Source organism: Hakea prostrata, chromosome 3 (assembly GCF_041222555.1).
Source record: "Hakea prostrata isolate BN-2017 chromosome 3, UWA_Hpros_2, whole genome shotgun sequence".
NCBI lineage: Eukaryota > Viridiplantae > Streptophyta > Magnoliopsida > Proteales > Proteaceae > Hakea > Hakea prostrata.
In genome coordinates, this window is record NC_142602.1 from 25,988,104 (window position 1) to 26,009,907 (window position 21,804).

General features: G+C 37.5%; 2 protein-coding genes across 8 annotated transcripts; both read right to left on the reverse strand.

The window, feature by feature from the left end:
- Window positions 1-253: 253 nt before the first annotated feature.
- Window positions 254-3,479, reverse strand: LOC149021892 (uncharacterized). Of its 7 annotated transcripts, none has more exons than XM_089147215.1 (4): window positions 3,254-3,479; window positions 1,637-1,857; window positions 832-984; window positions 254-755 (listed from the first exon to the last, which is right to left on the reverse strand). In XM_089147215.1, the coding sequence occupies exons 2-4, from the start codon at window positions 1,639-1,641 to the stop codon at window positions 668-670; spliced, it is 246 nt and encodes an 81-aa protein (XP_089003341.1). In that variant the 5' UTR covers window positions 1,642-1,857; window positions 3,254-3,479; the 3' UTR covers window positions 254-667. The 7 variants fall into 7 exon arrangements, with proteins under 7 accessions (XP_089003341.1, XP_089003340.1, XP_089003335.1 ...); XM_089147214.1 differs by having other exon boundaries at window positions 256-755; window positions 837-980; window positions 3,254-3,445; XM_089147209.1 differs by having other exon boundaries at window positions 257-755; window positions 832-980; window positions 3,254-3,438.
- A 5,689-nt stretch (window positions 3,480-9,168) lies between these two features.
- Window positions 9,169-14,152, reverse strand: ATCDC48B (ATPase, AAA-type, CDC48 protein). The gene is made up of 9 exons (XM_089150063.1): window positions 14,049-14,152; window positions 13,728-13,893; window positions 12,789-13,017; window positions 11,206-11,972; window positions 10,890-11,111; window positions 10,719-10,790; window positions 10,344-10,625; window positions 9,869-10,228; window positions 9,169-9,724 (listed from the first exon to the last, which is right to left on the reverse strand). The coding sequence occupies exons 1-9, from the start codon at window positions 14,075-14,077 to the stop codon at window positions 9,431-9,433; spliced, it is 2,421 nt and encodes an 806-aa protein (XP_089006189.1). The 5' UTR covers window positions 14,078-14,152; the 3' UTR covers window positions 9,169-9,430.
- Between the last annotated feature and the right edge of the window lie 7,652 nt (window positions 14,153-21,804).

Here is a 21,804-nt window from a genome sequence, read left to right on the forward strand (position 1 = left end):
CTTAAGGACATTAAAAGCAAGACGCAACTATCTACAATAGAGAGTTTCCTAACTATGTTTTCCACTGATTCGGGCTTCCCCAATATTTGCTCCCAGTTGACCAAAAGTATCCTTCTCCAAACCCCTCCCCCCCAACCCAACCCCACCATTACTAACCATACAATGACTAAACACCCATGTCAACCCCCCCCCCCAAAAGAAAAACAAACCTTTTGACTTAAAAAATCCATATGAAGTTGCAAAAGCTGAAATGTTTTATAGATCAAGGCACATGTACTGGTATAGAAAGTAATCTTAGAGATAATGTGTATGCTTTTTCTTTTTTCTTTTTTCAGTTCTCACAGCATATTGCCAAATTAATAGCTAAATTTCAGGGAGGGGGAGAAACAAACAAAGTTAGCACATTAGTAACACATAAATGTGTAGCAACTGCTTTGTTTTTCCCTTCTCTTGTGAAATTTCACTTTTTATGCGAGAAAATTTCCAACCATTAGTAATACATTTTCTTCTAACAATGTTCCTATTGGGATTCAAATTACATTAAAATATGCAAGAAAATATGAAGCTCAAACCTCTTGTTATCTGTGCCTCTAATGATAGAGTACATGAAATTGTTAACCTCCAATCTGAGCTAGTCTACAAGAAGCAGAGAAGCAATGCCATCAAATTATCCACTCAACTTCCCTGAGCCACCACAAGTACTGCAGGATCGAGCTGAAGAGCACTTTGTACAGTAACTCCATTTCTTCGGAAGCCTAAGAAAAAGCAAATTGATACTATCAGTAAATTGCAATAAGTTTCATTTTAGCAATACTCAAATTCATGGTATACCCAGCTGTGTATCGAGTAGCCATATTCTTTGCAGCCAATCTTGCCTTCTCGGCACTTTCTTCTGACAGCTTTTTTAGTACAAAACCTTCACCCTTACATTCTGCACAGATACCAGATCCACCACAGTCTTCACAAGTTTTGATAGGGTTCTGCCTATTAAGAAATAGTCCAATCATTAACACACCAAGAAAGAAATCTGTGATAGGCTGCAGGACCAACCCGCCGGGGGGGGGGGGACCTCCTAGACTTCTTATTCGTTCACATGTTCAAAATGCAAAAAGGTCAGATGGTTACACTTTATCAAGATCTCATCAAGAAGATCTTTGGCACCAAAAAAGTAAAAAACTATCCAATTGAATCTTTCTTTTGCACTATACATAAGATGGTTAAGGTCATCTGTCAAGTTGGGCTACGTATTAGGTACAAGCTTCCAATGGTTGGTCCAAAATGTGCCATTCTTACTCAACAGAGAACTCAAGATACAGGCCAACCTTTTCAGGTTAGCATATGGTTTAAGTGATTAGCAAAGAAGACACTGGATTAGCTTAAAGACATTTGGGGATCCCAAAAAACCAATGCTAGAAGGTTATGCACCAACCATTTCCTTCCATCACACATTTTATGGGACCCAAGCTTAATACTGTCATGCCTCCAGGGAAAACTTTTTCTTTCTATAAAAGTAAGGTATCTGAAAGCCAGAGGTTCTAACTCCATGAGCCAGCATTTTTGTACCACCACCTAAATTTCAGATTTGTTCTGATTATCTTTGTAGCATAAAATAAGCACAAGACAGTGGAGTACGCACATCATCTGTTTTGGGAGCTCTAGTTGTCCTTACAAGGACGGTCGCTGCTGCACCCACCACTGTAGCTGCAAGTACCACTGAAACAGCATTTTCTGGTAATGCAGGAGATGCTCTAAACTTCTTTCTTCGTTGTTCTAATGTTAATGTTTTCATTGTAAACGGAGAAGAGAAGTTCTGGATCGCTTGCATTATGGACTTTGAGCTTGTACTCCTTCACTTTACTGCAAAATACACATTATTTTGCCATGAAAACCCAAGAGATTATGCCTGACCCATCTACATCAAAGAAAGAGGAAGGTTTCAAGGCTACAATAAGAAGCTCGTCAGCAGTAAAGGCAGCAACACAGAACAACTTCAATGGCTTGTTGCCAGTGATTAAAAAGACAGATATTGTCCTTAGTCCAGCATACAAGATGCCGGAAATTTTACTAAAACCATGTTAAGTGTGACTGAATCAGAGGAGGGCTAACACTACAAAAAAGACCTGCCTACAGCACTAAGGTTCCCACTACTAGAGGCTCTGGCAGGTGCAAATGTACACAGCCTTACCCCTGCTTCACAGTAGAGGTTGTTCCCAAGTTTTGAACTTGCAACCAATAGGTTGCAATAGCAGACAAGAGAATAGTAGTATATGTACAAATCAAACTTAAATGTGTGCCACAAAAGCAGTAAAGAAAAAAAAAAAAAAAAAAAATGGAAAGCCAAAAACCCAGTCACAGAAGGGGAGACTCAGAAACAACAATGAAATGCTTATGGCTGAGCTTGAGTGCAGAAATATGGAAATTTGTTATTCAAAATTCTATTAGAACGATGACCTAATTGTGTTGCCATAGATCCAGAGATAAATTTGGAATGAGAAACAGATATATATTCCACATTAAATCAAGTTTTACTTTATTGACTATCTATTTCTTCCCTTACTCAAAGCACCCGGAAAAAAAAAAGCCAATTTCTGTAATTTGTTAAACGATCCATAGAAGGGCTCAAGTTGTGAAGTGTTTCACACAAAGGAAGAGCTTAGTACAACCGTAAGTTTGCTCCATTGGGACCAAGTGGCCACTAATTCGAGTCTGCAAATAGCCTTCCTGGAAAACCAGGTTAAGGCTGGGAGAGTATTTCTGTGCAGAGATATTAGGACCACTTCATTTCAAGAACAAATCCTTTGAAGACAATAAACATGACAGCTTTCAGTCTGTTACTGCTAGGAACTCAAAGGATTCAACTCATCGAACTATAAGATTTCTAGTAAATTTTGCCTATGAGTCCAGCAAAGGATACCATAAAGCCCGAAAGTGTGACCTTGATGATTCTAGAAGAGGCTGGAAATGAAAAGACAATGGACAATTGACTACATAATATCTACGACCATCCTCTGTCCCAAAATTTCAAACAGTTGGTGGGCATCAAATCTAGATTCCAAACTTTCATAAACTAATTGAGACACTGGATGGTAATCAGAGACAAAAATGCAAAGATATTTTAATATTGTTGACAAACAAAGAAACCAACCAGTAAGTGATGAGGGGTAACGGCTATGAGATCTTTGAATTGCTGTGAACGTTGAGAGTGAGGGGGAGAGAGAGCGAGAGAGGTAAAGAGATCATTATTAATACCTACCTGGAATGGAATTTGACAGGAGACGAAGCGATGATGCTAGTGAAGCAGGGAGCACCTCCTGTTTGGCTTCTTATCTTTTGGTTAGTTTTGTTATTCGAGTCCGTCCTCGTTGCAGGATTCCCAAAATACCCTCATCGACACCATGATTCAGGTCGATCTTCCCAAACTCTTAACACGGATAAATTGGATAGAATTCAAAATTTTTTTTTTTGAGAAAACAAAATAGGAGTCATCGATGATTTTTTTTTAGAGTACGGATCCTCAATCAGTTTTGTCTCAGACAGCTTTACCACCACAAATTACAGCGGATAAGGATTGGGTGATGGGATTTTTTTAAAATTTTTTATTTTACATGTAGGGCCCTGGGTAGAAACCTGTCGGACCCGTTTTCGTGGTGATTATCCGGATTTTTTTTTTTTTTTTTTGGGCTAAACAGAAATTTAGTGAACCTTTTCAATTTTTGCAGGTGGAAAAAGCATGCAATCATCTGCAGGTGCAAAAAACATGCAACCATCTGCAAAGAACAGATGATTGATTTATAGAGCAAATCTAACCACCATGAGACCAAGGAGCCTTGGTATCCCCAGTTGAGGGAGACAATCATCTTGATAAGACTTCGTGGCAAAGTATGAAGATGTAGGGACTCAAGGGGCATAAGTGTCTAAGTCCCCTAGAAGGAGTGAGCATGTGTGTTAGTTTGCCATTGATTTTGATTTGATATTTCATTGTGGATATGCATTGAACTATCCAGTTAACCCATTTGACCTCAAAGCTTAAACTTCTCAATGAGTCATTGATGAAGCTCAACTCCACTCCATTTTATCATATGCCTTGCAAAGATCTAATTTCAAAGCCATATAACTCGCTTTGAGCTTGAGTGTTTCATGAAGTGAAGACACTCATGAGCAATGTAGATATTATTCGAGATGGATCTGCCAGACACAAATGCACTATGAGTTTCACTTACTAGGGATTCTCAGAGGGGTTTTAGTCTGTTTGTCAAACACTTCGCAATAATTTTATAGGGAACTATACATAGACTGATCGGTCTTAAATGGTTCACTTCTTGTGGGTTTTTCTTTTTTGGAATTAGAAATATAACAATTTTATTCAGACTTCGAAGCATATAAACCCCATTAAAGAAGTGTTGGATTCCAGAGATTAAATCCTCGCCAATAATCTCCCAAATTTTTTTGGAAAGACTTGTTGGAAGACCATCTATCCCTAGAGCTTTACTGCCCTTTCTTTGAAATAGGGTAAACTATATTTCATCTAGGGAAAAGGGTTTGCACAACATTTCATTTAATTTCATGCCTCGCAATGCAAGGTTGAGCACAAGATAATATTGGATGAGGAGAGGAGGGTTGTGATGATTTGAAAAGATTATAAAAATACCCAAATATTTCATTGGATATTTCCTGTTCAAAACTCAGCCGTTGGCCATTCTAGGCTCTTAGATTATAAATATTTCATTGGATATTCTTGAAGGTCACTCTATTCTTTTCATTTAGTTTCATGGTTGAATCTTACAGGTTTCCTCTTAGTTTTTGCCAAAGTGACCTCAATGGGGGTGTGGTCAAACCCAACCATAATCATTTTATGTGCATGAATACCCCCACAAAAATTAACCATCTAGGAATTACATAATATTCTATTAAGATTTTCTTTAATTAGAATTCTTCCTCTACTTTTCTTTGACCAAGAAAATTTTGGCCATGTACATTTTAATTCATGAAGCTCACAAATTGAAATTGAATCCCTAAAAGGATCCATTTGTCTTTGTGGCTCCCCCAGGCCCCCCCACATACTCAAAAGCAAAAAGAAAATTTTCATCCTTACTCTAAAATTCATTAAAATCCCCAAGCACTACCTGAGGTATAGTAACAATTCTACTTAATTGACTAAGTTCCAACCAATTTCTTTTCCATCTTTTGTTTTTGGATCCCCATATACTAGTGTAGTTCTAAATTCTAAATCCAAAGAAAGCACATGAACCATAAAATCAACAAAATGAATAGAGGCAGACAATAAAGTAAGAGAAACATTATCATTCCAAAGTAAGGTTGTACCTTCAGACTATCCTATTGAATTCAAAAAGAAATTGTCAGCATATCCTAGAGAAGTAGATAATTTTTCCATTACAGTGTCAGTTGTTTTGTTTCAAGAAATAATACTAAATATTGTTTAGTCAGGGGTCTCTTATACTCTAAAATTGAAGAATCAAGTTAGAAAGTGTTTAAAAATCAAAGAGAAAGGGACACAAACACATCTGCAATAATTTCTATTTCATCAATGAATGACATGTTAACAAATAGGGTGAGGAAGACGGCCCTAAATCAGCCCACAAGTAAAAAATGAAGCTACTTGTGTGGAATAGTCAGGGGTGTGGTCAATCCTTGACTAAACAAGATTTGCATAATCTGTCTTCCAGGTTTTTTGGCTTTAGGCCTAGTTTTGTTTCTAGGAGTTGTAACAACATTGCAAATCTCCTAGCCAAGAAAGCCCTCAGAGTTTCTTCCTCAAGTGAGTGGCTATGCTCCAATGGTTGGCTATTAGAGCTTTGTTCGGCCTTCCCCTTTGAGCTTCAATAAATTATTAGATTACCCAAAAAAAAGTGTGAGACAAGATTTTGGATGGAGTGTCAATAAAACCGTAGTCCACTAAAGAGATATAGTTCAAACCCACCCTAAGCCCGGCCCGAACTCTACCCAACATTTTAACAGGCAGTTTTAGTTACAAATTAACTAATCTTGGCAAGGTTGGATAGAGTTGTTCAGGTTTAACTCTCAAGCTAACCGACCCTTTCATTAATCTAATCAAATCAGAATTATACACAATTTGAGTTTGCTAACGTATCTCCACTTCAGTAGCATTCTCTTCCACTCTTATAGCTCCAAGACTTCAACAGCTATTGAAAAGAATCCAAATCTCTTAAGCCTCTCCAAAATTTTAACAGACATTGAAGATAATTGGGAGATCTTAAAATATTCATATTCTCAATCAACCATGCAATGCTGCATTCTTGTAATACAACCCAAGTAAAGGAGCTTAAATTTCCCAGAACTGGGCCAAATGATCGGCTCTATTGGGTTAGCTGGTCCCATATATAGGTGTGTCTCTAGCAAACGATGTCTAGAGACAACCAATGTCGAACCAAGAGTCATTTGGAATCCAAGAATTTTGGCTTGAAAGAACTTGGGAGACAGAAAACTGAAAACTAATGAAAGACACGAGCATCGACTCACCTGTGCAGGTGAAAAGAAAGCGCTTTTGATTCACAAGTTCATGACTGTTACAACTATTCTTACCAGTTGCCAGCGATGAACATAACACAACTGCACCCTACACTCTTCTGTCTCATGTTGCTCACGAGCCCATTTAATACTTCTCTTCACCCTTCGATAACTCCAAAATCCTTATAAAGACAACTCGGCTTCTTTTTCCTCTCTCTCTCTGAACAAACTGAAAGAACAAGAATGTCTTATGCTTACCACCACTCATTTCTGCTCCTCTTCCTCATCAACCTCTTTCTGTTATCCCCTTCTGATACATTCAGGACTTCTTCAATGAGGTTTGCATTCGCAATAAGGCCTGCTTTGGCTTCAGAAACACACAACTTCAGAACCTTAGAACCAAACCCAAATCGACAGAACCATGTTTTCCAAGATGGAGAGATCAAGAACTGCCTACCCAAAGGTTTCCAGCAGTCTTCGACGCCTAGTCATTATGTCAACTACCATAAATCTGGTTCTTCGCCATGTGCTGATTCGGATGATGTAAAACCTTGATCCATTAATGAAGAACAACTATGGAAGGTAATGTGGTGATCGAGTTCAGTTTATGATTGTGTTAATTAGTGGTTACTAATGTAAGAAGAAATGTAGATGCATTTGTTTTTCAATCCTCTTCGTAAAAGGAAAAGATGTGAAATTGTGTGGAAAGTTTGATATATATATGTCATCAATGTTAATCGTGAATAAGATTCTTCTCATATTATTTTAAGGCAATCTGCAGCTTCATTTTTATTTCGTATATTTTTCCCTTTTTTTATTTTTTATTTTTTTCTTTCTCTAGCAAGATCAATTATTAAGAATTTATTTATAAAGAAGAGGTTACGTATTATTGTCATTTGTTGTAATTCTTTGTTCGGTCAAATGAAAATCAAGTATTTGGCAATGTACTAATGGAATCAGATTCTGCGAACGTGGTTAGGTTCGTGACTAAGCTGGAATTGATTTCAGTGGATATTCAAAATTTAGTGTAGGATGTGGTGATTCTTGCATCTCTACTCCAGAATGTTTCTTTTTGTTTTGTTAAAAGGGAGTGCAATGTTGTAGCTGACTTCCTTACTAGAAAGGTTGTGTCCGTTTGTGTGCCGAACTCTTTGGCTTAATTTGAATCCTGATTTCTTGGATTTGTGTAATCATGAAAAAATTGACAGGGTTTAAGGTTGAAATCCATTAAATTTGGAACTATGTACTCTATGTAGTTTTACACGTCTTTTTTGACTTTATCCAAAGGTTAGCTTTTACATATAATTTAAATACAAGATGACAATTTGACTCTAACCCCAAAAAAAAATCACTCTTCATTCACCTCATGGTATAAGGCGATAGTTTTTTGTCAACCAACCGAAGGAGTGAGAGCCTTCGGTGTCTATAATAATTATTCATGAGATTGTGATTTTTGTAGTTTTCCCTACCAAGTATTTCTTATCAATGTATTATAGTCTCTTCTGTTTAAAAAAAAAATCCATATTTATTATAAAAAAAAAGAAAAAGAATTGGGTATTAAAAGGTGAGTGGTGGGTGGGATTTGATGGAGCTCTGAAGAGCTCAGGATATTAAATGAAATCACGGGAGGTAAGAGGAAGGATGACCATAAAAATTCAAACTATTGCTTAGAACTTTTCCAGGTGCTACTCACGGTGAGTTTTTCAATGGCTCTGGGCATATACAGTTTCAAATTCAATCTAAATTGTGGTAGCTGGAGCAGCGATCAAGTGGGCATGGCTAAGTGAGGTTTCTGTCTGGGGCAGAGCTGGGTGACACCTTCCATTTTGGTGGAAAAGCTATAAATCCAAACAAAATCTTTCCAAAATTTTTAAGTTTGGAGTAAATGGATTCCTTTGATCTCTTGTCAATTCTAGGGGCGATAACATCTTGTCTTTTGTAGTTCTCAGTTTTCCTCTTTTGTAGTTCTCAATTTTCCTATCAGTAAGATCGTTTGAAATGAATGACTTGGGAGTAATTTAGATCATTCATGATAGAACATTAGTTGGGCGAAAAAATTATCACAAAATTTAAAATTTGATAATTATTTTCAAAATAGAATCCATTTGAGTGGAATTTTTTTAAAATATCTTATTAAATAAATATTTTTTAAAATCTAACTATCTAATAAATTTCCCTGCAACTTTAATATCTAAACCCGTGACGTTTTAATGTTTTGAGTCCTTTCTCCAGCTAGTTGCCTTGAAATTCTAAGCAGCAGCAATCTAAAAAAAAAAGGGTTTTCTAAGCATGAAGCCATGAACTCTTGCAACTTGCAAGCAACTTGCCTCTTTTAAGTGAAAATCCAGCAAATGAGCTCCGGAAAAAGAAGATTTCATTTGAAACCAAAAGTGAAGCCCAAAACCCAGGATCACTCATAAGGCAGAAAGAAAGGGACCCTGTAGAAAACTTGGTATAACCAAGATCTGCTGCCAGTGGCTCAAACACGAGTCATCAGCATCAGCTGAAAATTTTGACCTGGAACAACACTGACCAGACAACCATCTAAAGCTTTTTTCTGCTGCAATAAATAATTCAGATTCCGGCCATGAAGGACTAGGAGCTGGAAACCCAAGGTCATTCTGCATCTCTCAAGGCAAATATAGTAAGCATGAATGGGCACTAATAATAGACAGTAAGGCATAATTCACAAAGTTTTTTCTCTATTGATGATGGATAATTCCCAATATAGATGATAACCAGGGAATATGATCCTCTTAAAAGAGGGCATACAGCATACAACTAAGTGTATCCCACCCACTACTTACTACCTACAGCCCAAAGGGTTGGGCCTGATAACATTATAACATATATTAACTCGATCATCCAACAACTATTGGATACAACCATACAGGTATAAAGACGGTAGACGGTATACGACAGACTATATAATAAAAAAGTAGTTTTAACCATAGAGATCATCCTCTTCAGCCGCACCAGCAGATGCTGCAAATGGGTCAGCAGCTCCTGTGGCAGCTGATCCAGACTGGGCGAAGCGGAATTCACTCCCAAACCCCCTTGACTGCTGCAATGTCTGTGCAAATGCCTGGTACTTTCGAATATCAGCATCGCTAACACTCCTGCGCGCATACTTCATTGCTTCCTCGAAGTGTGCCGGCTTGATCTCAGCTACTTCATCTTCAACATCCTCCTCCATTGCCTCAGGATTCTCTTTTCGCCTTCGCTCCCTTTCAATGTCCTGAATCAACAGAAGCTCGTCATTAGTTTCAGAAGATCTAGACTGGTCACCATCTCAAAAGGGATAAGAGCATTGATCATGATTTATAGAATGTAATCGTAAGAATAATCGAAGACAAAATAGATTTGGGATGATGAATATTACTTTCTCAATATTTTCTCGGATGGCATATTTGCAAGCACGTTGGCATATCTCTGTAATATCAGCCCCACTAAAGCCATGAGTATACTTTGCAAGAGCCCTCAGGTCCACATCCTTTGAAACAGGTGATTTCCTCAGGTTTGCCTTAAAAATACTATAGCGTGAGTCCTCATCAGGCAGAGGAATGTAAATCAACTGATCAAGACGGCCTGGCCTCAGCAAAGCAGGGTCAATTATGTCAGGCCTGTTGGTAGCACCGATAATGAAAACCGTTTTCTTTGCATTCATGCCATCCATTTCAGTCAGGAGTTGGTTCAGAACCCTATCAGCTGCACCACCAGCATCTCCAACACTACTCCCTCTCTGCCATATAAAAGATCAACATCAGTGGATGACATGCAAGCAACGGAGGTATTAATGCAAAGAAATAAATATAGGAGAGCAATAATGGGAGCAAAGGACAAAATGCAATACAAACCTGTGTAGCAATTGAATCAAGTTCATCAAAGAAAAGGACACAAGGTGCAGATTGACGGGCCTTGTCAAAGATTTCTCGCACATTGGCCTCACTCTCACCAAACCACATGGTAAGCAGCTCAGGACCCTTAACACTGATGAAATTAGCCTGGCATTCATTTGCAATCGCCTTGGCTAATAGAGTTTTACCACAACCAGGAGGACCGTAGAAAAGGACACCTTTTGAGGGTGACATACCGAACTTCTCAAACTTTTCAGGGTGCTCCACAGGATATTGAACAGTCTGCATGGCAAAATATTACAAGGGCTAAGTACAATTTACAACCAACAATAATAACCAAGAAACAGCTGAGATCCTCTCCATGAATCACTTTACCTCTTGCAGCTCCCTCTTGACATTCTCAAGCCCACCAATGTCATTCCAGCTAACATTAGGCACTTCCACCACCTGCACATCAGAAGCCCATTTAGCAATAATAACTAACAGTAAGAGAAACAAGCATGTCATTAGACAAACACCAAGACAAAGGTCCATGGAAATACTCACAGTCTCACGAAGCGCAGAGGGATTGCTTGTTCCAAGAGCAGTCTTGAAGTGTTCATTTGTGACAGCCATAGAATTCAGTATCTCAGCATCAATGGTTTCATCTTCCAAGTCAATAACATCCATCTTTTCTCTGATGCACTGGAGGGCAGCTTCGGTGCAAAGAGCCGCAAGATCAGCACCAACATAACCATGAGTGTCTTTTGCTATTCTTTCCAAGTCAACCTGTGCACGTAAACCACGCGAATGATTAGCTACTAATTTAGGAAAATAGCCGAAAAGGACAGTTCTGAAACAAAGAGGTGAGCACTTAGTATACATCTTCAGCCAATTTCATGTTCTTTGTATGAATGCGAAGAACCTCAAGACGTCCAACTTCATCTGGAACGCCAATATCAATTTCCCTATCAAACCTTCCAAACCTTCTCAAAGCTGGGTCAATGCTGTTAGGTCGGTTTGTAGCCCCAATAACAATAACATGGGCACGGGATTTCAATCCATCCATCAGTGTAAGAAGCTGAGAAACAATACGCCGTTCAACTTCTCCATGTGTCTTCTCTCGTTTAGGTGCTATAGAATCAATTTCATCAATGAAGATGATAGATGGCGCATTCTTCTCAGCTTCCTCAAATGCCTTCCTGAGATTGCTCTCACTCTCTCCAGCTAATTTAGACATAATTTCTGGTCCATTAATACAGAAGAAGAAGGCACCAGTCTCATTAGCAACAGCCCTGGCTATCAAAGTCTTCCCAGAACCTGGAGGACCATACAACAAAATTCCTTTTGGGGGCTTCACACCAATAGATTTGAACAGCTGTGGATGCCTTAAAGGAAGTTCCACAAGTTCTCGTATCTGAGCCATCTGTTTCCTCACACCACCAACATCATCATAACCCACTTCATCCAACCTTTCTTCATCCTCTCTTCTAACTGGCTCACCCTCACAAAATATCTCAGTATCAGGAGCAACAACACAGTATTCTGCCGGGTCAGTCTCAATGACCTTAAACTCGACACTCCTCATTCCACCCCTAACAAGGAAGAGGTCGCCTTTCCTAACAGGGCGATATGCTTCCAAGAAATATGCTGCAAAATTTCAAGCTCCAACATCAGAATAAGAAAAACTTACCAAGAAATCTAGCAAAACATTGAGCTGACTACTCTCAAAACAAATGAAATTTCTTTGGAAACCCAAAAGACAAAAGGAGAAAAGAAAAAGAATGAGAATATCCCATTCATTAACATGATAATCAATTTCTAACTAGAACTCAAACTCAACTAAAGCTTGACATTTCCCCAAAACTGTTGCTTGTTTATGCGTCAAAATAATGGTTACATATTGAAAAAAAAAAATTTGATAACTGATTCCCAGGATGACATTATAAGTCACAGCCTGTCTATGCCACTTTACTAAATTAAATGACCCATAGATTAATACAAATGAACTCATAGATACAGGATCTAATACCAGGGGAAACTTATCCCCATACTTGTCATGGGGCCTAGGTGAGCAAGGTGTCTAGGGGGAAAAGAAATCAAGGCAACACCTTGGCACCTAGGTGCCACTAAAGTGCCTGGACACCTAGATGATGCCTCAACAACTATCCTTGTCCCTCTACCATGGCGAATTACCCACAAGTTATCACCAGATTCACTTTCTACCATATTAGCAAGATGTTGATTCTAAATCATACTAACTGTAATATTGGTAAACTTCAAACATTTTGTTGACAAACACAAAGTAGGAGGGCATGATAGTATATTAGTATCCATTGTCATAGGACTCCTCCAAGGTCCAGAAGATTCCATCCACAAATGGAAGGGGGAGGAATCAGTGATTAACTTATTGACAAGAAGAAACAGAATCAACATGTGTGACAAATAAGAAGTTCAGGAACTTACGTTTCAAATAGGCATCAAATAAATTCCCAGTAACGCCTTCAATTGTGTCATCCATAGGCAGTATGTGCACACGCTTGCCATATTTGACATCTGGGCACTGGTGAACAGAAATAACATCACCAAGCCTGACCCTCAAATTTGATCTGACAACTTTATTCATCCTGATCTTTGGTTCATCACATGAATCATCAGCAAGGGCAATGCAAATGGTATCCCTCCTTTTCTTCCCCTACAAAACCAAAGCCAAGGGAGAAGCAAAATTAGTAAAGATAACCTCTGATACAAACATAAGCTTATACTTCCAACTAGTTCGACAAATGCAAGTTTTTATTGGGAGGTGGGTGTTGGAGCACCGCTGACAGTCAACTCATGTGACCCATTGGTCCCAGTTTCATTTCTGAAACAGACCTCTGCAAAACCACAGCTAAGGCTACGTGCATTATAACCCTCTCAGCAGTGGCGAGAACCTTGCGCAGTGTACACCATTTCATACTAAACGAATCCAATCACCCTGCAGCTAGTCGCTATAAAACCAAATAGAACCTTAAGTAATGGACCAAATTATCATTAGAAAAAAATCGACTAGTAATCTACAAGACCACTCTCCATACATATAAAACCTAAGTGGAGGGAATTGCAAAAGGACAGCCTTTTATGGATCATTGATCTTAAGTAACCAACTCAAAAACCAAAACAACATCTCGCTCTTACTGAGCTCGATTATATTCAAATAAGACTAGCCCAATCCGTATTCTAAAACCCCAGTTTCAAAAGCCCTAATACGAAAAGCTACTCTTGGTAAAGAAATGAAACTATCATCCATCTTTAGCCATATCAAAAAGACATCTAACACTGAAACTGAAACCTTAACCGCCATAAAGATAGAAATAGAAGCCATTAAAGAAAAAGTCAAAAACTTTAAGAGGAACCTAAAATCACCTTAATCAGGATGGTATCACCACGGAAAACCTGAAGCTTCTCCATTGTTTCTGGATGCATTGTTACCACAGAATTGTCGTCATTGGTCGCCTCATCGACAATAAGTCGGTTCGCAGCTTTCTTCCGCTCGAGAATTGCAGTACTGAAATCCCTCTTCGTTCCCTTCCTGCATTAGATAAAAAACCACCTTAAGAATTCCAATAATTCAAGAACCACAAAAACCCACACTGCCCAAATTCCTAGTAGATAAATCAAACAATGAAAGGAAAATAAGCAACAAACAATAACAAAAAGAGCTTAGATTACACAGAAAAGACTTACGCGTCGGAAGATTCAGCTTGGTTAGCCATTAACGATTTGCTAAACCCAGACTAGAGAGTAATGAAGAACAAGAGCAAGGCAGAACAAGAACACAAAGATAGGGAACAAGGAGACGAACACGGTATTTATAGTGTCCAAAATTATTTCTTGCTTTAGAAGAAAGAAATTATTTTTTCAATTTTTGCTTCCCAGAATCAAATGACCGTTATACCCTAGAAAAGTGAGAAAAATCCAACTTGTTTATGCTTTTAGGAGTAGTCCCATTGGCCAGTTAGAAACCCTTCTATTTTTTTAAATGATTTATCATTCTTTATGAAATTATTACAAAACAAATAGAAGCATACCGATACCGATTCCGACTCAGATTAGGATATACAAAAGAAAAAGCAAAAAAAAAAATTTTATTTTAATAGAACGTAAACACTGACAGCGTGCGATACCCAAAAAAACCTGACGGCGTGGAATTTTTGTTGATATTATTTTTTATTACAATTTCTTGTTGATATTATTTTTTATTACAATTTTTGTTGATATTTGATGGTTCTTAGACCCCAACATGTAACACTTTTGAGATTCAGCATATGTGATTTTTTTTTAACCCTAGTCATTGGATCTCGATAATATTATGTGAATTTCTTCTTTTTACTCTCGGCTCTTGATCATTATTAGGTCTACATTAATATATATTTATTGATTATTCGAGAAAGTAATTGAACCTAACCTTTCATTACTTTTTCTTTTGAAACATCAAAATCAAGAATTACTTTGCTTGGCCTTCTTCACTTGGTAGCTATTCATTTAAGTTCTTTGCTTTACTTTCGCTTACTTAAAACCATGGATCATGTCTTTATGGAATAAAGCAACACAACATTAATATACTTAGCTTGCTTCATTTTTTCGGAGAGGATTCTCTCTATAAATAACATAAGAGAGTATACTGATGAAGGACAATAAAATGGATAGATGTGTTCGTGCCGAGAGAGAGATTGATTTTCTCAACATCCTTTATCAATATTTTGTTCAATATTTTGTTCATGAATAGGAGCCTTCAATTCATTCTTTAAAGTAATAAAATTTAATAAGAAAATTTGGTATTTTGATGATAACTAATACATAATCATATGAGAATGGCTATAAAAACTCCAGTCTTGTGATGATTTGATTTGATTTGATTTCATTTCCTTTAGATTTATTTTTCATGCATGCAAAAAATTTCTTTTTCCATACAATCATTGCATGCAATCTAACTAAGCTTTACTCTTGTATAACTGATATGTCACAGTTATATCGCTGCTCTCGACTAAACCTCCTCTTGTACTCGGGACGATGAGTCCTACAAGAAAGGTTAGACGCGGGCCTGCTTGTATACCGGGCAGCTGCCTCCGATGGCTTAGTCAGACAATGAACATACTAAGATCCCGTATAAAAGCTACATAAGATTATGTTCAGAATGTATTGGATGCTTACCAGAGGGGCGAGTCCTTGCTTTTATACTGTAAGTGTTATCTTTTACGGATTTGGTAAGTTTACCCGATGAGGGTTGTTGATTCTTCTGGGATTATGCCTCTTTGTCGTTGGTCCCGCTTAATCGGCTGCTGAGCTGACCTGCCATATTGAGAGTGGTTGTCATATGAGTCTAGCATGTGTAATGCCTTATCAAATTGGTCGGTAACTGTCCCGACTGTATGACATGTTAAGCCCCTCTCAGGTCTGCACGGTCGGGTAGAAAACTCCCGTATCAATAACGAAGTGAAATAGGTTTATAGAAGAAATTAATGTCTACTAGAGGTAGAAATTAGAGTTTTTTTAATTATGATCTCAAAACATTTCTTTTCTTCCCCAATATCTATTTCACTTTCTTATATTTTGTATTGCTTGAAGCGGAGCCTTGGTCAGTAAGGCTTGTCACAAAACAAAGTGATTGTTTTATAGTACTAAAATGTGCAACAATGCTATATAATTTAAATAGTTTCCATGCTATACTATAAGAAGCTTTTATTTACGTTGCATAATCAATGATTATAAATTGAATAGGATCAAAAGGAAAAAAGAAAAGAAAAAAGAAAGACAATAATAAAATTATACTTTTCGACTTGGGTGTCAGCCACGCAACAATCCGATATATATATATATATATATATATATATATATATATATATATATATATATATATATATATATATATATATATATATATATATATATATATGAAAAGGAAAAACATAATTTAAAAGTATTAACATATGGGAGTTTGTGGTTCATACGTACTAGACTACTATTAGATGCTACCTTAGCTATACTATCATATTTCTCTTGGCATGGTAGATTGAAACATAGAATACATGTTTTGTTGCTTCTGCCACCACAACTAAAATATTAATAAGACTAATAGACCAAGGTTTCTTAGGTTTAGGCAGAAAAGTCAAGATGTTGGGCCTATTGCACCAAATATGAAATATCCTAAACTTGTAATCCCAATTGTCTTGTTTTGTCCAGTCATGTTCGAATTGCCACTAGAATGAAGAGTGTGGGACTATTTTGGGATAATACTATCTAATATCTCAGAACAGGAATAGGGTAATTTCGAAATGTCTTGGAAGAACTACTGCATCATGCTTTGGAAGCTAGATAAACAACACAACAACATGAAACACAACTAAAAGAAATTTGGTGCGTGAAAGAGCTACAAGGAGTATGCTACAAGGCAAAGAACTGAATGACCATTCTCCAAGTATTAAGACACAACCTCAATAGTAGAAAATGGTTGAATGATTTCATATGAGAGAACCTCAAATATATAGACAGCATACATCCCATGCTGGTAGATAATTATGAATAATAAAAGAAAGATATAAAAGATGGAAATACAATACAAAGAAATGTTTGTATGGAAATATAATACATGGAAATGTTTGTATAGCAAATATTATACATGGAAATGTTTGTATGGAAATACAATGTATAGAAAGAATTCGAATTGAAATGAGATGGTATGGAAAAAAATTCGAATTGAAGGAATGATGAATGGAAGGAATTCAAATGGAAAGAATTAAAATGAGAAGAGCAAATAATATGGAAATAATTCAAATGAGAGGAGGGAATAATATAGAAAGAATTCAAATGAGAAACAATTAGGGAAAGGATGAAAAATCATCCTTAGCATGCCTAATACTCCCCCTCAAGTTGGAGAGTGAATGTCAAGAACTTTCAACTTGCCTCTATGGCTGAGAAACAAATCTTTTCCAAGGGCCTTGGTGAAAATGTCAGCAATTTGGGCAATACTAGTGGTGGAGGTCGGTTGGATAAGACCATGGCGAAGCTGATCGCGAATCACATGACAATCAATCTCGATGTGCTTGGTGCGCTCGTGAAAGACTGGATTCGCAGAAATATATAAAGCAACTTGATTGTTACAAAATAAAAGTATTGGTTGAGGGACTATGACACAAAGATCTTGGAGCAATGTAACTAACCACATGAGTTCACAAGTCGTGACGGCCATGGCACGATATTCAGCCTCAGCAGATGAGCGGGACACAGTTGCTTGTTTTTTAGACTTCCAAGATAAATGGCTAGAACCAAGAAACACACAATGTCCAGTGGTAGATCATCGAGTCATAGGGCAACTTGCCCAATCTAAATCACAATAAGCACGGAGTGATAACTCACTATCAGTAGATAAAAGAATCCCTTGTCCTGGAGTGCCATGGAGGTAACGTAGTAAACGATTAGCATCATCCATATGAGGTTTACGAGGCTCATGCATGAATTGACTAAGAACATTCACAGTGTGAACAATATCTGGACGAGTAATTGTGAGATAAATAAGTCGGCCCAATAACAGACGGTATGGTGTTGGATCAGCTAAGGGTTCACCATCAGAAGCAGTTAACTTGAAGTGTTGTTCTATTGGAAATTAAGTCGGATTAGCACATGTGAAACCAACATCAATTAAGATGTCCAATGTGTATTTTCGTTGGTTAATGAAAATACCTTTCTTGGAATGGGCACCTCAAGACCAAGGAAATATTTAAGTGATCTAAGATCTTTAATCCGGAAATGTTGCTGAAGAAGTGATTTTAAGTTGGAAATCACAGATGTGTCAGACCCAACAATTAAAATATCATCAACATAAACAAGCACAAAGGTAGATGAAGACTCTGTAAGTAGAGAAAATAGAGAGTAATCTGCCTTAGATTGTGTATATCCAAGATCAATAAGAGCACTAGAAAGCTTGGAAAACCAATTACGGGATGCTTGCTTAAGCCCATATAGTGATTTGTGCAAGCGACAAATCAAAATTTCCCCTTTCGATGATAACCAAGGCGGAAGAGTCATATATACTTCTTCATCAAGATCGCCATAGAGAAAGGCGTTGTTGACGTCCAATTTGATGCAAGGACCATCATTTGATAGCAGCAATGGCAAGAAGTGTTCGGACAGTAACCAACTTGGCAACTGGGGCAAATGTCTCATAGAAATCAACCCCTTCAATTTGAGTATAACCCTTTGCCACCAAACACGCTTTATAACGTTTGATTGACCCATCTGAATGCCGTTTGATTTTGTAAACCCATTTGCAACATATGGGTTTCTTGTGTGGGGGCAAAGGTACAAGAGACCAAGTCTTGTTAAGGTCAAGAGCTGCAATTTCACTATCCATTGCCTCCTTCCAATCAGGTGAAACAATAGCTTTGGGAAAGCTTGTAGGTTCAATTGTAGCATTGAGGGCCTTGAGATACCTGAAATGGGGTGAGGATAATCTATGATAGGACAAAAAACAATTAGCAGGAGTGAGAGTACCTGTGCAGGAAGGAGAAGCTTGGGCATCCATGGCATAACAATGATAATCTTTAAGATGTGGTGGTGGTCGATGAACCCGAGATGGACGGGAGATGGTGGTGGATGGAAAGTTGGGTGAAGAAGGTTCATCCATCGGTTGGGGAGAGGGTGTGGTTGATAAGGGTAGATCTGACAAGATGGGTAAACTATCAATATCTGAAGCAGCAATGGGTAAAACAGACAATAATAAAGATGACAATTTTGAAAAAGGAAAAGAATCTTCAACAAATGTGACATCATGACTAATGAAAACCTTATGTGTTTATAAATCATAAATCTTATACCCTTTTTGTGCATATGGATACCCAATAAAAACACCTGGAGATGTTCAGGGATCGAACTTATGACGAATGGATGAATGATTATGACTATAACAAAGGCATCCAAAAGTTTGAAGATGGGAATATGAAGGAATCTTGCAAAATAAAACTTGAAGTGGTGACTTACCATGTAGCAGCAGGGTGGGTAAATGATTAATTAAGTAAGTGGCTGTCAAAACACAATGACCCCAAAACTTATGAGGTAGACTGGCTTAAAAAGATAGAGCACGAGCCACATTAAGAAGGTGGCGGTGTTTGCGTTCAACAACCCCATTTTGTTGAGGTGTATTAACACAACTATGTTGGTGAACAATATCATGGGTTGAAAAAAATTCATTTGAATGAGAATTAAAAAACTCACGACCATTATTAGTTCGGCAACAAACCAGATTTATTCTTTGTTGTCTATCATTATCATTTTTATGATTTGTTGTCTATGCCTTGAGAAGAGAGGAGAGGAAAGAAGGAAAGAGAGCAACAAACCAGATTTATTCTTGGTATCTGATCATTGGCTCCAGGATTCTGAAAAATCAGTACCTTTTGTTATTGCAGTATCCTCTATGATCTGATCTTCTAAACTGGGCAGAATTCTTGTTGTTGGTAGGGATACTAGGGGTGTAGTCCATGAATGTCATTATCTGAGCTGTTAATGAAACTAATTTGTTGGCATTGAGGCTTGACTGAATCAGCAGAATTTTATTCTGGATTGGTGCTTCATGCTGCCTAATTTTGTCTTATATAATACCTCAGCTTGCATTCGAAATTTCAACCAGCAAGTGCAAAATTGCAATTCGAAAATATCAACCCTACCAATCGACCATCCCATCCATTAATTCATGGGCTTCTGCCTCATCATCTCATGTGTTTGCTTTTTCATTTTGGCAGGCTGGTCATTCAGTTCATATTGCTGGATTGATGAGGCTAGCTAGATGTTGAAGAAGCATCAGTAGATTCTATTTGTCTCACAGTCTGGTCTGGGCATCTCCTTATCTTCCACTACAGATGGGGGAAACAGAGAATGTGAGCACAATGCTTGAAGATGATCATTTTGGTCACCAGCTCAGAAGTGTATTTACACAACAGTATATACTTTTTATGAGCATGGTCATTGAAGTTGAATCGGATAGACATCACTAAAAAAATTCCTGCAGCCTCCTTCTGGAGAAAAAAGAGTCGAGGAGCTTGGAAAATGGATGAAAAGGGACCTTCATATCTCTGGAATCAGTTGGGATGTGAACTCTGTTGATATTGCTGCAGCTGATCTAGGATGGTTTGCTGTAGGACTTAAAAGGAGAAGCAGTTTTAGGTGTTTGGACATATGATGATGAAGTGGATACTACAATACACAATTCACTGATCCCTCATAGAGCACATATTTTCGAAGTTGCAGGCTTTACAGTCTCAAAAATTGTCTCCAGGGCTGATCAAGATTTGAACAAGCTGCATTGAAGTAAAAATACACAAGCAGCAAAAGGAGGATTACTGTGCGCCTGTACTTCATTGCATTTTTTTTTCTTCTTTCGAGGTTTAATGGCTCTCCCTTAATCATCTGCCTTTTAACTTCAATCCTCTTTTTCGCAGTCTTTTTGGAAACAAGCACATTATGTGACAGAATGGTTTCTATTTATTTTCTTGTTTTGCACAAAGGTTTTGAGATCTTAATGGGTTTAGTGACAATTGATTTCTATACATTTTTCTTGTTAATCTTAGACGTAGAGAACCAAAAGGCCAGGAAGGAGGATTTCAAATTAGATCTGCTGGATTTAGTTGCAAAAATTATTTTGTTCTTTATTTTTGCTCTGGTAAACCTTCATGCTTTTGCTCTCTTGTTCTGAGGAATCGTATTGAGAGTTTGAAACACATAGGAAACATGTATGGCATTCAATTTATTGGAATGGAGACAATGCTTTCTAGATGGGGAATGGTTGAAACGAACAATGTCCCTATAAACATGTTGCAAGCACGACATTCGAATTTAAGCACAGAGTTACAAATACAACTGTCTATGAGAAAAACACAATGTACCAAATACCGTATAACAACATTCCTCTGAAACATCTCATTGAACATTTTATAATGTAATCTCAAAGAATGAAATATGATAAGAACACAATACACCAAACACAACAAAACAACATTCCTCTTACTCAAATCTAACTGAGCACCTTGTGTGTAGAGGTGTAAATGGATAACCGAAATCCACCTTCAAATTCGCATCCGCATCTTTTTAGGGGTATCCGAATCCGTCCGATTACTAATATAATACGGGTATGGTGTACCCCTTTCTTACCGATTGTTATCCGTATGATAAAATTATCCGATTAAGTTATTTACCTGAATTTATTTTCTCATTTTTATAAATCTTTTACTTGAGATATATGAATATCTTTCTATATTTTTCACTAAAATAATTACAAAAGTTGCTAAATTCTTAAATTTCAAATCTAGCTCTCACAAATAAAGTGCTAAAGATGTCAATAGATAATCGAAAGCTCGTGTTCGGTTTGTATTCATACCAATTTAGAAGAATCTACTGAGAAAATAACTATCTGACTATCATCCGAATCAGACTGAATCCGTTCGATAACCGATAG

What these genes read in the sequence shown, in the direction of transcription:
- ATCDC48B (XM_089150063.1), bottom strand. Translation starts at nt 14,077, where the DNA reads ATGGCTAACCAAGCTGAATCTTCCGACGC. An exon ending in GTGATACCATCCTGATTAAG is followed by an intron (nt 13,018 to 13,727) that starts GTGATTTTAGGT and finishes TTGGTTTTGTAG; the next exon opens with GGGAAGAAAAGGAGGGATAC. An exon ending in TCAAGAGGGAGCTGCAAGAG is followed by an intron (nt 10,626 to 10,718) that starts GTAAAGTGATTC and finishes TTTGCCATGCAG; the next exon opens with ACTGTTCAATATCCTGTGGA.
- LOC149021892 (XM_089147214.1), bottom strand. Translation starts at nt 1,825, where the DNA reads ATGCAAGCGATCCAGAACTTCTCTTCTCCGTTTACAATGAAAACATTA. An exon ending in GAGCTCCCAAAACAGATGAT is followed by an intron (nt 981 to 1,636) that starts GTGCGTACTCCA and finishes CTTAATAGGCAG; the next exon opens with AACCCTATCAAAACTTGTGA. An exon ending in ATATGGCTACTCGATACACA is followed by an intron (nt 756 to 836) that starts GCTGGGTATACC and finishes GCTTTTTCTTAG; the next exon opens with GCTTCCGAAGAAATGGAGTT.